General features: G+C 41.8%; 1 protein-coding gene across 2 annotated transcripts in view; it reads right to left on the bottom strand.

Annotated features, from left to right (window-relative positions):
- mthfd1b (methylenetetrahydrofolate dehydrogenase (NADP+ dependent) 1b) overlaps positions 1–15,708 on the bottom strand; it is an 80,733-nt gene that overhangs the window by 61,716 nt on the left and 3,309 nt on the right. The window contains exons 1-2 of one of the 2 annotated variants that reach the window (XM_073039450.1): positions 404–839; positions 217–301 (exon numbers count right to left, since the gene is read on the bottom strand). In XM_073039450.1, coding sequence (XP_072895551.1) covers positions 217–301; positions 404–555 — 237 coding nt within the window. In that variant the 5' untranslated portion in view covers positions 556–839. Of the gene's footprint in view, positions 1–216; positions 302–403; positions 840–15,708 lie in introns of those variants that run through there. The other variant, XM_073039451.1, reaches the window with a different exon arrangement.

Here is a 15,708-nt window from a genome sequence, read left to right on the forward strand (position 1 = left end):
GTTTTGACTCCTTCCCCCAACAATCATGGTAGTGGGAGGGGGAGAAATGATGTAGTTGCTGCCTTGAATTTCACAGAACATCTCAGAGTCACCTACCATACTTTCTTATATACAAAACTAACTTGACACACGTATGCAATGATGCTAAGATATAGGAGCAGAATTAGGCCATTTGGCTCATTGGGTGCTGAAAGTGATTCAAAGCTATGTACTCACCTGCAGAATAGCCAAGCCAGGCCGAAACCCTGGGACTTGCTCCTTCATCAGTTTCACTTCATTCTTCAGTCGTTCCCTGACTTGTCTGGAGGGTGGGGGGGAGGAAAAAGAAGAGAACACTCACATTCAATCATTGGTCAGGACTCAAACCAGAACAGAAACCATCTGTAAACTGTGCAGTTCTCACGTGGAAGTTTTCACTCCGGACACCACACTCGCTACTGCCCTCACTGCCAACAAACTTTTCCATGGATTAAAGAGTATTGCAGCCAGTCTGGAGCCCCTGCCAAGGGGCAGGAGGGGGCCACGGGAGAAAAAAGGGTAGGTTAGCTTGTGCATTACTGAAGGGAAAGGCAGAGACTGATACTCAGTATGAAACAGCTGGAAGTGCCAGGAATCAGTGTGTACTGGCTTGTGATGCCTGTTGGAACAGTGAGTGTTACATATTTGCACGGACACAGCCTGTGAACACAGTTACAACTTTCAGATGTGTTCTCTACCCTCTGCCCGCAACACCCAATGACCCCCACATAAATCCTTCAGACCACAATCATATATCCATTAGATGAGGAATATTCAGTAGCCTATACTTTTGTGAATAACTTTGTTTTAAAATGAAGATTTTGCACAGTCAAGGCCATCCGATCAGGATTAGGTCCAAATTCCTCTCCTACTTTTCAGTTATAGTTGAACTTTAACAGACTGGTAATAAACACCACCAGTCTGAGACACATTACACTGGAAAAAGTATGTATGGGGGGGGGGGGGGGGGGAAGAGAAAGACAAATGTAAAGAGAACTGCCTTGCTAAAGCAGCCAACATAAAAAATACCCAAATACCCCCCCACCCCAACATCCTCTCTCCTCTCCCCTCCCACTGGGCAGAAGCCTGGAAGACCCTATTAAAAGGCTTTTGCCCCATTGTTGTTAGTCTCACCGCCCCCCAATATAAGATGGATCCTTAACCTCACCACCCAGCTCTTTATGGCTTTCATTGCCTACCTGCACTGTACTTTCAAAGTCAAAGTAAAATTTATTATCAAAGTATGTATACTTTGCAGGCATTTACAGGAAAATAAAGAAATGCAAAGAATTTGTGAAAACTATGTATAAATAAAGACTGACAAACAACCAATGTGCAAAAGACGCCAAATTGCATAAGTCCTACCAAAGGGTTTCAGCCTGAAACTTAGACTATAGTTTTTTCCATAGATGCTGCCTGACCTGCTGAGTTCCTCCAGGATTTTGTGTGTATGACTTGGATTTCCAGCATCTGAAGATTTTTTTCTTGTTTGTGGACAAATTGTGCAAGCATATAGTTCAGTCAAGTTTTGTTTGAGTAACACTAATAGGTTTCTAGTATATAACTGGAAGAGTACAGAACTGCATGGAGGTGCTGTCTTGTGAATGAGACGCTAAGCCACGTAACCCTGACACTTGGGTTTAGTAAAGTATCTTGTCTTGAGTTACCGAGCAGAAAAGGTTACCATTGGCTGACACTTTCCCCCTGAGAGCATACGAAACAATATGGATCATTGCTTTGGAATACAGGACATTGGCTCCTGAGGGTTGTTGGATTTCAATTTCACTAAATTTTCCAATATTCTTGTTAAACGGATACTAATTTTGTTTGAAATCCTCTTCAAGCTTTTTTGTCTTGTTTGTGGGAGTATGCTCTTTGTAAGTTAGCTCCTGTATCCTTGTATAGAAACAAAGGGTGACTTCTCTGGCTGTGAAGATATTCTGAACCATCTCAATGTTGTGGAGACAATGTCTTAGTTTAAGGTCTCTAACAGAATCAGGCTTCTTATCATTGCTTCATATGATGTGAAATTTAAATAAATGAGTATTTTTGTAGATGACACAAAGGTTGGTGGAGTTGTGGATAGTGTAGCAAGTTGTTGTAGGTTACAACAGGACATTGATAGTATGCAGATCTGGGCTGAGAACCATTGGGATGGTTCTTTGTTTCTTTCTATTATAACCATTTAACAATTACAGCATGGAAACAGACCATCTCAGCCCTTCTAGTCCGTGCCGAACACTTATTCACACCTAGTCCCACCGACCTGCACTCAGCCCATAACCCTCCATTCCTTTCCTGTCCATATACCAATCCAATTTTTTTTTAAAAATGGCGATATTGAACCTGCCTCTACCACTTCTACTGGAAGTTCGTTCCACACAGCTACCACTCTCATGTAGAAGTGGTTCATAGAAACATAGAAAATAGGTGCATGAGTAGGCCATTCGGCCCTTCAAGCCTGCACCGTCATTCAGTATGATCATGACTGATCATCCAACTCAGAACCCTGTACCTGCTTTCTCTCTGTATCCCCAATCCCTTTAGCCACAAGGGCCATATCTAACTCCCTCTTAAATATAGCCAATGAACTGGCCTCAACTGTTTCCTGTGGCAGAGAATTCTACAGATTCACCACTCTCTGTGTGAAGAAGTTTTTCCTCATCTCGGTCCTAAAAGGCTTCCCCTTTATCCTTAAACTGTGACCCCTCGTTCTGGACTCCCCCAACATCAGAAACAATCTTCCTGCATCTAGCCTGGAGCAATCTAGCATTGGAGCGACTGGGCTTGTATACACTGGAATTTAGAAGGATGAGAGGGGATCTGATTGAAACATATAAGATTATTAAGGGATTGGACACACTGGAGGCAGGAGGCATGTTCCCGCTGATGGGTGAGTCCAGAACTAGAGGCCACAGTTTAAGAATAAGGGGTAGGCCATTTAGAACAGAGATGCGGAAAAACTTTTTCACCCAGAGAGTGGTGGATATGTGGAATGCTCTGCCCCAGAAGGCAGCAGAGGCCAAGTCTCTGGATGCATTCAAGAGAGAGTTTACAATATATATTAATGATTTAGACGAGGGAATTAAATGCTGCATCTCCAAGTTTGCGGGTGACACGAAGCTGGGTGGCGGTGTTAGCTGTGAGGAGGATGCTAAGAGGATGCAGGGTGACTAGGTGTTAGGTCAGGTGCTAACCGATAGAGCTCTTATAGATAGTGAGGTCAAGGGATATGGGGAGAGGGCAGGAATGGGGTACTGATTGTGTATGATCAGCCATGATCAGTGAATGGCGGTGCTGGCTAGAAGGGCCGAATGGCCTACTCCTGCACCTACTGTCTATTGTCTGTTATAGCCTGTCCAATCCCTTTAGAATTTTATACGTTTCAATAAGATCCCCCCTCAATATTCTAAATTCTAGCGAATATAAGCCTAGTCGATCCAGTCTTTCTTCATATGAAAGTCCTGACATCCCAGGAATCAATCTGGTGAACCTTCTTTGTACTCCCTCTATGGCAAAAATGTCTTTCCTCAGATTAGGGGACCAAAACTGCACACAATACTCCAGCTGTGGTCTCACCAAGGCCTTGTACAACTGCAGTAGAAACTCCCTGCTCCTGTACTCAAATCCTCTTGCTATGAATGCCAACATACCATTTGCCTTTTTCACTGCCTGCTGTACTTGCATGCCCACTTTCAATGACTGGTGTACAATGTCACCTAGGTCTCGTTGCACCTCCCCTTTTCCTAATTGGCCACCATTCAGATAATAATCTGTTTTCCTGTTCTTGCAACCAAAGTGGATAACCTTATATTTATCCACATTAAATTGCATCTGCCATGAATTTGCCCACTCACCTAACCTACCCAAGTCACCCTGCATCCTCTTAGCATCCTCCTCACAGCTAACACCGCCACCCAGCTTCGTGTCACCCGCAAACTTGGAGATGCAGCATTTAATTCCCTTGTCTAAATCATTAATATATATTGTAAACAACTGGGGTCCCAGCACTGAGCCTTGTGGTACCCCACTAGTCACCGCCTGCCAATCTGAAAAGGTCCCGTTTATTCCCAATCTTTGCTTTCTGTTTGCTAACCAATTCTCTATCCACATCAATACCATACCCCCAATACTGTGTGCTTTAAGTTTGCACACTAATCTCCTGTGTGGGACCTTGTCAAAAGCCTTTTGAAAATCTAAATATACCACATCCACTGGTTCTCCCCATCCACTCTACTAGTTACTTCCTCAAAAAATTCTATAAGATTCGTTAGACATGATTTTCCTTTCACAAATCCATGCTGACTTTGTCCGATGATTTCACCTCTTTCCAAATGTGCTGTTATCACATCTTTGATAACCGACTCTAGCATTTTCCCCACCACCGATGTCTGGCTAACCGGTCTATAATTCCCAGGTTTCTCTCTCCCTCCTTTTTTAAAAAGTGGGGTTACATTAGCCACCCTCCAATCCTCAGGAACTAATCCAGAATCTAAGGAGTTTTGAAAAATTATCACTAATGCATCCACTATTTCTTGGGCTACTTCCTTAAGCACTCTGGGATGCAGACCATTTGGCCCTGGGGATTTATCTGCCTTTAATCCCTTCAATTTACCTAACACCACTTCCCTATTAACATGTATTTCCCTCAGTTCCTCCATCTCACTAGACCCTCAGTCCCCTACTACTTCCGGAAGATTATTTATGTCCTCCTTAGTGAAGACAGAACCAAAGTAGTTATTCAATTGGTCTGCCATGTCCTTGTTCCCCATGATCAATTCACCTGTTTCTGACTGTAAGGGACCTACATTTGTCTTAACCAATCTTTTTCTTTTCTACAAAAGTTTTTACAGTTTTTATGTTCCCTGCCAGCTTTCTCTCAATCTTTTTTCCCTTTCCTAATTAAGCCCTTTGTCCTCCTCTGCTGGACTCTGAATTTCTCCTAGTCCTCAGGTGTGCCGCTTTTTCTGGCTAATTTGTATGTTTCTTCTTTGGACTTGATACTATCCCTAATTTCCCTTGTCAGCCATGGGTGCACTACCTTCCCTGGTTTATTCTTTTACCAAACTGGGATGAACACTTGTTGTAGTTCATCCATGCGATCTTTAAATGCTTGCCATTGCATATCCACCGTCAACCCTTTAAGTATCATTTGCCAGTCTATCTTAGCTAATTCACGTCTCATACCTTCAAAGTTACCCTTCTTTAAGTTCAGAACCTTTGTTTCTGAATTAACTATGTCACTCTCCATCTTAATGAAGAATTCCACCATATTATGGTCACTCTTACCCAAGGGACCTCGCACGACAAGATTTCTAACTAACCCTTCCTCATTGCTCGATACCCAATCTAGAATGGCCTACTCTCTAGTTGGTTCCTTGACATGTTGGTTCAGAAAACCATCCCGCATACATTCCAAGAAATTCTCTTTCTCAGCACCCTAACCAATTTGGTTCACCCAATCTATATGTAGATTGAAGTCACCCATTATAACTACTGTTCCTTTATTGCACACATTTCTAATTTCCTGTTTAATGCCATCCCCAACCTCACTACTACTGTTAGGTGGCCTGTACACAACTCCCACCAGTGTTTTCTGCCCCTTAATGTTATGCAGCTCTACCCATATCGATTTCACATCCTCCAGGCCAATGTCCTTCCTTTCTATTGCGTTAATCTCCTCTCTAACCAGCAACCCTAGATCCCCCTCGTGTTACCCCTAAACTCTCAACTCATGTCCTCTTGTTTGAATCTCCCCTACTCTCAATGGAAAAAGTCTATCCACGTCAACTATCCCCCTCATAATTTTAAATACCTCTATCAAGTCCCCCCTCAACCTTCTACACTCCAAAGAATAAAGACCTAACTTGTTCAACCTTTCTCTGTAACTTAGGTGCTGAAGCCCAGGTAACATTCTAGTAAATCTCCTCTGCACTCTCTCTATTTTGTTGACATTTTTCCTATAATTCGGTAACCAGAACTGTATACAATACTCCAAATTTTGCCTCACCAATGCCTTGTACAATTTTAACATTACATCCCAACTCCTATACTCAATGCTCTGATTTATAAAGGCCAGAATACCAAAAGCTTTCTTCATCACCCTATCCCCATGAGATTCCACCTTCAGGGAACTATTACAAACACTTTACAAGGCCAACATTCCATACACCATTGTGATTGTATTTAGCTCATAGTAGGTTTAACATCTTCTTGGTGCCCTGAAAAGTATCTAAATCAGAGGCTGTACTATCTGAACAATGTCAGCAAGATCAAGGAACTGATAGTAGACTTCACAAAGAGGAATTTGGAAGAACATGCATCAATCCTCATCAGGGGTGACACAGATTCTGCAGAAATCTGCTGGAAATCTTGAGCAACACACACACAAGCTGGAAGAACTCAGCAAGTTAGGCAACATCTCTAGCTTTTTGTGTGTTGTAGTGGAAATAGTGAAAGGATCTATCCTGGTCCCAATATTGATGCAACGACAAAAAAGCAATGCCAGTGGTTCTACCTCATTAGGAGTTTGAGATATACATAAAAAAGAAAATGGTAGAAATAATAAATAAGTATATGTACAATTTGTTGTCTTTTGCATATTGGTCATCCCTCTACTTCGTCATATGGAGTTTATCATTGATTCTATTGTGTTTCTTTGTATCCACTGTGAATGCCCAAAAGCAACATCCATCATCAGGGACCTCTATCACCCAGGTTTTGCTTGCTTCGCACAGATGCCATCAGGAAGAAGGTACAAGAGCCTCAGACTAACACCACCAGTTTAAGGAACAGTTATTACTCCTCAACCATCAGGCTCTTGAACCAAAGGGGATAACCACTCAGTTTCACTTGCCTCATCATTGAAATGTTCCCATAACCTATGGGCTCATTTTCAAGGAACATCTCAAGTTCTCGAAATTCATTGCTTATTTATTTAATTCTTTTTCATGTGCAGTTTGCCTTTTGCACAGTGGTTGAATGCCTAAGTTGGTGTGGTCTTTCATTGATTTGGTTATGGTTATTATTCTTTTATAGACTTATTCAGTATGCTCACAAGGAAATGAATCTCAGTTGTATATGGTGACATGTATGTACTTTGATAATAAATTTACTTTGAAGTTTTGACCTTTGAACTCTAGCTAATTTTATAGATGAATGGTAGAGAGTACCCTAACTGGTTGTATCGCAGCCTGTATGGATCCTCCAATGGATAGGATCACAAGAGGCTTCAGAGTATTGTAGATTAGCTAGCTCCATAATGGGTAAAGCCCTCCCCATCACTGAGGACATCTTCAAGAGGCAGTGCTCCAAGAAGGCAGCATCCATCACTAAGGAGCCTCACCAGCCCTCTTCTCATTACTACCATCGAGGTTGGACAGGAACCTGAAGACACACATTCAACATTTTAGGAACAACTTCTTCCCCTCCGCCGTCAGATTTTTAACAGTCCATGATCCCATTATTCCTTTAATTTAGACTATTAATTTAATTAGAAATTTATAGCAATTTTACTTCTTTGCACTGTACTGCTGCTGAAAAACAACAAATTTCATTACATAGGCCAGTGATAATAAACCTGATTCTGAGCTCCCCACCACATGGCCACAGAATTAGCTGTGGTCCCTGAACAGTAACCATGTAAGAATCAGGATTAGCGATAATTAGGAAACTGAAAATGCTTTCCAATAAAATGAAAAACAGACCTGATGGTGCTCGTGACCTGAAAATAAATCAACCATATGATTTCCTGATGAAATTTTAGACTAACATATGACTGTTTCTGTCTATTTACATTTTGGAAGATAAGCGACTGGCTGCCTTCTGCAGAGAATCCACACACAGAAGACACATTGTTGTACTCTAGTTGGAGACTGATTCATGCCTCCTCCTGGGCACATGCATATAGGGCCTTAGTGTAAGGTTTCATTTATCAGAATCAGGTTTCGTATCACTGTGATGTGAAATTTGTTGCTTTGTCACAGCAGTACAATGTAATGCAAAGACCAGAAATTACTATAAATTACACAATAGAAATTATGAAATTACAAGAGGAATGGTAGCATTCATGTGTTCACAGACTATTCAGAAATTTGATGGCGGAGGAGAAGGAGCTTGAATCATTGAATGTGGGGGTTTGGGCTCCGGGTCTTCCTCCCTGATGACATTACTAAGAGACATGTACCAGATGGCAAGGGTCCTTAGTGATTCACAGCATATTCTTGAGGCACTATCACTTTAAGAGCTCCTTGATGGTGGGAAGGATTGTGCCTGTAACAGAGCTGGCTGAGTCTACAACACTCTGCAGTCTCTTGCAATCCTGTGCATTGCAGCCGCCATACCAGAGATACATCGCTGGAAATTTGGAAGCATCTTTGGTGATATACCACATCTTGTCACAGTTTGAATGAATTAGAGCTGCTGTGTGCCTTGTTTGTGACTGCATCAAACTGTTGGGCGCAGGATAGATCCTCCATGATACTGACACCAAGGAACTTGAACTATGTCCATGATATTGGCGTAGAAGCAGAATTAGGCCATTCAGCCCATCCTGTCTACCCTATCATTCCACCATGGCTCTATTATCCCTTTCAACCCCATTCTTTTGCCTTCTCCTTAAAACCTTTGACACCCTTATTAACAAAGACCCTATCAACCTCCGTTTTAAATATACCCAATGCCTTGGCTCCCACAGCCATCTGTAACAATCAATTCCACAGATTCACCACCTCCTGGCTAAAGAAATTCTCTTATTATCTCTTTTCTAAGGGACTTTTTTCTATTCTGAGGCTGTGCTCTCTGGTCCTAGACTCTCCCATTATAAGAAACCGCCTCTCCACATCCACTCTATCTAGGCTCTTCAATATTCAATAGGTTTCAATGAGATCATTCCTCACTGTTCTAAACTCCAATGAGTACCGGCCCAGAGCCATCAAACACTCCTCATACATTTAACCTTTCATTCACAGAACCATTCTCGTGACCCTCCTCTGGATCCTCTCCAAAGCCAGCACATTCTTTCTTAGATAAGGGGCTGAAAATTGCTCACAATACTCCCAGTCCAGTCTGGCCACAAAGCCATTAATTCCATCATCCAAATCATTGACATATAACGTAAAAACAATAGGTCCCAACATTGACCTCTGCAGTACATCACTAGCCATTGGCAGTCAACTGGAAAAGACCCCAGTTATTCCCACTCTGTCTCCTGCCAAGAGTCAATCTTCTACGCATGCTAATATCTTTCCTGTAATATCATAGGCTCTTATCTTGTTTATAGCCTCAAGTGCTGCACCTTGTCAAACCCATTTGAAAATTCAACGATGCATCTAATGACTCTCCTTTGTCTATCCTCTCTGTTACTTCCTCAAAGAATTCCAATACATCTGTTAGGCAAAATTTCCTCTTAAGGAAACTACGCTGACTTTGGCCTATTTTATCATGTGCCTCCACGTACCCTGAAACCTCATCCTACATAATGAACTCCAACATCTTCCCAACTACTGAAGTAAGGCTAACAGGCCAATAATGTCCTGTCTTTTGCCTCCACAGCTGGTCATTGACTTCAGGAAGGAGTGTGGTGCACATGCTCCTGTTTATAACAATTGTCCTGAGGTCAACAGGGTTGCCAGCTTCAAGTTCACAAAAACCAAATAGATGCCATGGACAAGAAAGCTCTCTGTCTCCAGTTCCTCAGGAGGCTAATTCTGTCTACACTTTTGCTGCCTTTGTAAGGCAGCCAACATAATTAAAGATCCTACATACCCCAAACATTTCCTCTTCTTCCATTCCTTCCTCAAAAAAAATTAAGCAGAAGATACACAGGACATAACATCAGACTCAAGGACAGCTTCTTTCCCATTTTTGTAAGACTTCCAATGGTCTCCCGGTACAGCAAAATACACCAATGACATCACAATCTACCTTGAACCTTATTGTCTACCTGCACTGCACTTCCTTTGTAACTGCTACACTTTATTCTACATTGTCAGTTTTCCCTTAGACAATGCACTGATGTAATGAAACCATCTGTATGAATGGTGTGCAAGATGATACAAATGTCAATAATAAACCATTTTACCTCCACCTGACTCCTCCCCTCTGAAGGATGCACTTTCCCTGTAACTGTAACACTATCCTGCACTCATTTTAAAAATTGTTTTGACCCTGAACTAACTTAACTCACTGTCGTAATGGAATGAAAAGCAATGGAAGAATTCACTGAGGGGTTAGCATTGGAAAGGGTGAACAACTTCAAGTTCCTGGGCATCAAAACCACTTAAAAACCTTCTTGCTTGTTATATTGATTTAGGTTGGGTTGCATTTAAAATATGAGTACAAGACACAACCTCCACATTCTTTGAGTATCTTTTGAAAGTTTGCACTTCAGCACTCTCCACTCCCAACACACACAGCCATAGCAGAGTGATGCTGGAATGACTCTGAGGTCACATTGATTTGATTACAAATCAGTTGATATAAAACATATACAACTGTTGAACATTGAGCTCAATAAAATCCTGACCGTATGGATCCCTTGCAGGCTGGGAACCCAGGCAATATAAACTAGCCTCAAACTAGTCCTGGCATTTAAACTTGCACCTCCCTTCACCTGGAATAAACCCAACTGCTTTGATTCACAACTTCAGCAATCTTCACTTAACAGTCCCCTGTAAAACATGGCACACATTAACAGCCATAGAACATTACAGCACAGAAACAGGCCTTTTGGCCCTTCTTAGCTGTGCCGAACCATTTTTCTGCCTAGTCCCACTGACCTGCACCGAGACCATATCCCTCCACACCCCTCTCATCCAAGTTTTCTTAAATGTTAAAAGTAAGCCTGCATTCAGCACGTCAACTGGCAGCTCATTCCACACTCCCACTATTCTGTGTGTGAAGCTTCCCCTAATGTTCCCTTTAAACTTTTTCCCCTTCACCCTTAACCCATGTCCTCTGGTTTTTTTTCTCCCCTAACCTCAGTGGAAAAAGCCTGCTTGCATTCACTCTATCTATATCCATCATAATTTTATACACCTCTATCAAGTCTCCCCTCATTCTTCTACACTCCAGGGAGTAAAGTCCTAACCTATTCAACTTTTCTCTGTAACTCAGTTTCTCAAGTCCCAGCAACATCCTTGTAAACTTTCTCTGCACTCTTTCAACCTTATTAATATCCTTCCTGTAATTAGGTGACCAAAACTGCACACAATACTCCAAATTCGGCCTCACCAATGTCTTATACAACCTCACCATAATATTCCAATTCTTATACTCAATACTTTGATTTATAAAGGCCAATGTACCAAAAGCTCTCTTTACTACCCTATCTACCTGTGATGCCACTTTTAGGGAATTATGTATCTGTATTTCCAAATCCCTCTGTTCTACTGCACTCCTCAGTGCCCTACCATTTATCTTGTATGTTCTACCTTGGTTTGTCCTTCCAAAGTACAATATCTCACACTTGCCTGCATTAAATTCCATCTGCCATTTTTCAGCCCATTTTTCCAGCTGGTCCAAATCCCTCTGCAAGTTTTGAAAACCTTCCTCACTGTCCACTGCACCTCCAATCTTTGTATCATCAGCAAATATGCTGATCCAATTTACCACACTATCATCCAGATCATTGATATAGATGACAAATAATAATGGACCCAGCACTGATCTCTGTGGCACACTAGTCACAGGCCTCCACTCAGAGAAGCAATCCTCCACTACCACTCTCTGGCTTCTCCCATTGAGCCAATGTCTAATCCAATTTACTACTTCACCATGTATACCTAGTGACTGAATCTTCCTAACTAACCTCCCAAGCAGGACCTTGTCAAAGGCCTTACTGACGTCCATGAAGACAACATCCACTGCCTTCCCTTCATCCACTTTCCTGGTAACCTCCTCGAAAAACTTTAACAGATTAGTTAAACATGACCTACCACGTACAAAGCCATGATGACTCTCCCTAATAAGTCCATCTATCCAAATACTTGTAGATGCTATCTCCTAGTACTCCTTATAATTTATCTACTACTAACATCAAACTTATCAGCCTCTAACTTCCTGGTTACTTTTAGAGCCTTTTTTAAGCAACGGAACAACATGAGCTATGCTCCAATCCTCTGGCACCCCACCCGTAGATACCGACATTTTAAATATATCTGCCAGGGCCCCTGCAATTTCAACACTAGTCTCCTTCAAGGTCCGAGGGAATACTCTGTCAGGTCCTGGGGATTTATCTACTCTGATTTGCCTCAAGACAGCAAGCACCTCCTCCTCTTTAATCTGTATCTATGACTTCACTACTTGTTTGCCTTATTTCCATAGACTCCTTGCCAGTTTCCTTAGTAAATACAGATGCAAAAAACCCATTTAAGACCTCCCCCATTTCTTTTGGTTCCATACATAGCCGACCACTCTGATCTTCAAGAGGACCAATTTTATCCCTTACTATCCTTTTGCTCTTAATATACCTATAGAAGCTCTTAGGATTATTCTTCACCTTGACTGCCAAAGCAACCTCATGTCTTCTTTTGGCCCTCCTGATTTCTTTCTTAAGTATTTTCTTGTACTTTTTATACTCCTCAAACACCTTATTTGCTCCTTGTTGCTTATACATGTCATACATCTCTCTCTTCTTCTTTATCAGATTTCCAATATCCCTCAAAAACCAAGGTTCCTTATTCTTATTCACTTTGCCTTTAATCCTGACAGGAACATACAAACTCTGCACTCTCAAAATTTCTCCTTTGAAGACCTCCCGCTTACCAATCACATCCTTGCCAGAGAACAACCTGTCCCAATGCACACTTTTTAGATCCTTTCTCATTTCTTCAAATTTGGCCTTTTTCCAGCTTAGTATCTCAACCCGAGGACCAGATCTATCTATATCCATGACCAAGTTGAAACTAATAGTGTTATGATCACGAGACCCAAAGTGTTCCCCTACACGCACTTCCGTCACTTGTCCTAACTCATTTCCTAATAGGACATCTAATATTGCATCTTCTCTAGTTGGTACCTCTATATATTAATTTAGAAAACTTTCCTGAACACATTTTACAAACTTTAACCTGTCTAGACCTTTAACACTATGGGAGTCCCAATCAATATGTGGAAAATTAAAATCCCCTACTATCACAACTTTATGTTTCCTGCAGCTGTCTGCTATCTCTCTGCAGATTTGCTCCTCCAATTCTTGCTGACTAATGGGTTGCCTGTAATACAACCCCATTAATGTGGTTATACCTTTCCTGTTTCTCAGCAATACCCATATGACCTCAGTAGACAAGCCCTCTAATCTGGCCAGCCTGAGCACTGCTGTAATACTTTCCCTGACTAGCAATGCCACCCACCAACTCTTCATCCCTCTGCCTCTATCACGTCTGAAACATCGGAACCCTGGAACATTAAGCTGCCAGTCATGCCCTCCCGTAACCAAGTTTCACTAAAGGCTATAATGTCATAATTCCAAGTGTCAATCCACACCCTCAGCTCATCTGCCTTCCCCACAATACTCCTCGCATTGAAATAGACACTCCTCAGAAGATTATTACCACCACACGCAACTCTCCTATTTCTGACTTTGCATGAACTTGTAACATCATTTATTTTCACCCCTGCTCCACTATCTGCTCTGGCACTCTGGTTCCCATCTCCCTGCAAATCTAGTTTAAACCCTCCCCAATAGCACTAGCAAACCTCCCTGCAAGGGTATTTGTCCCACTGTAGTTCAGGTGTAACCCATCTCTCTTGTACAGGTCCTACCTGCCCCAGAAGTGGTCCCAATGATCCAAAAATCTGAAACCCTGCCCTCTACACCAGTTCCTCAGCCACGTGTTCATCCTCCAGAGCATCCTACACTTATCCTCACTGGCATGTGGCACAGGTAGCAATCCTGAGATTACTACCCTCGAGGTCCTGCTTTTTAACTTCCTACCTAGCTCTCTATACTCATTCTTCAGGACCTCCTCACTCTTTCTTCCTATGTCATTGGTACCGAGGTGTACCATGATATCTGGCTGCTCACCCTCCCACTTCAGAATGCTGTGCTGAGAAATAAAAGCCATGTAAAATAAAAATGCAGATACTCCTCAGCACGTCAGGCTGTATCTGCGGGAAAAGAAGCGGAATTAAAACTTCAGGTCAAAGATCCCTTTGTCAGGGAATAACCAAGGAAAGTCAGTGTGACTTTGTGAGGGGGAATCCCTATCTGGCTGAGTCTGATCTGATAATAAAAAAGACTGATAAACGGGTAATAGATGTTGTTTATTTGGACTTGACACAGTCCTGAATGGTAGACTGGTCCAATGTACATGGGGCTCAAAGCAAGCTGGCTAAATGTATCCAAAGCTGCCTTGAAGATCGAGGGGGTAGTGGTGGAAGGATTGTTCCGATTGAAAGTCTGTGTCTGTACACTGGAATGATCAGTGCCTGGATCTTTGCTGTTTATGATATATACTAACAATATGGATATTAAATAGGAATTATCATTAGGAAGTATAGTGTATTAATCATAGAACAGTATAGGCCCTGTGGCTCACTATTTAACCTATTATAATGCTTCCCTCCCATATAGCCCTCCATTTTTTTTTACATCCATATACCTAAGAGTCTCTTAAATGTCCCTAAACATCTGCCCCGGCAACATGTTCAATACATTCACCACTCTGTTAAAAATCTTATGACATCAGCCCCAAAACTTTTCCCGAACTTAAAGATATGCCCCTTTGTATTAGCCATTTTTGCCCCTGGAAAAAGTCTCTGCTTTTCACTCTTCACTTGAAGGTGATTTTGTTTATCACCTTGTACACCTCGTATCAAGTTGCTTCTCACCCTCCTTTGCTCCAAAGAGAAAAGCCCTAGCTCGCTCAAATTATCTTCACAAGACATACTTTCTAATGCAGGCGGCATCCTGATAAATCTCCTCTGCACGCTCTCTAAAGCTTCCTTGTTCTAAAGGAACACGTGTGGTCGAACGAGGGTTAGAGCTGCAACATTACCTCACAGCTCAATCTGCTGACTAACGAAGGCCAGCATAATTTCTTAACCACCCAATCAACTTGGACCCCAAGATCTTCCTGCTCCTCCATAATGCTAAGAATCCTGCCCTTAACCTTGCATTCGCCCTTCAAGTTCAAAGTGAAATACTTTGCACTTTTCTCTATTGAAAATTATGTGGCCAACATAAAGATTGGTGTTTGGATAGCAAGGAAGGCTGTCCACAACAACAGGATATAGACCAAATGTAAAATTGGGCAGAAAAGTGGCAAATAGAAGTTAATGCCAACAAGTGCAAAGTTGTGCATTTTGGCAAGTCAAATAGGGGTAAGATATATACAATAATTGATAGCACATCAGAAAAACTGATGAACAGAGAGACTTAAGGTTCAAGTCTATAGTTTTCTGAAAGAGGCTACAAAGGCATTGTGCATTATAGCATATTGTGTACAGTTCTGGTCACCTACATATAGGAAAGATCACCAAGATTAAAAAATACAGATTAAATTTTCAAGGATGTTACCAGGATTTGAGGACCTGAGTAGGTTAGGACTTTATTCCCTAGAGATTAGGAGAACGAGAAAAGATTTGACAGAAGTATATAAAATTATTAGTGGTGTTGGTAGGGTAAACGCAAGCAGGCTTTTTTCTACTGAGGTTGGGTGAGACTAGAAATAGAGTTAAGGGTGAAGG

The sequence above is a fragment of the Hemitrygon akajei genome, chromosome 3 (genome assembly GCF_048418815.1).
Source record: "Hemitrygon akajei chromosome 3, sHemAka1.3, whole genome shotgun sequence".
In the NCBI taxonomy this organism is placed as follows: domain Eukaryota; kingdom Metazoa; phylum Chordata; class Chondrichthyes; order Myliobatiformes; family Dasyatidae; genus Hemitrygon; species Hemitrygon akajei.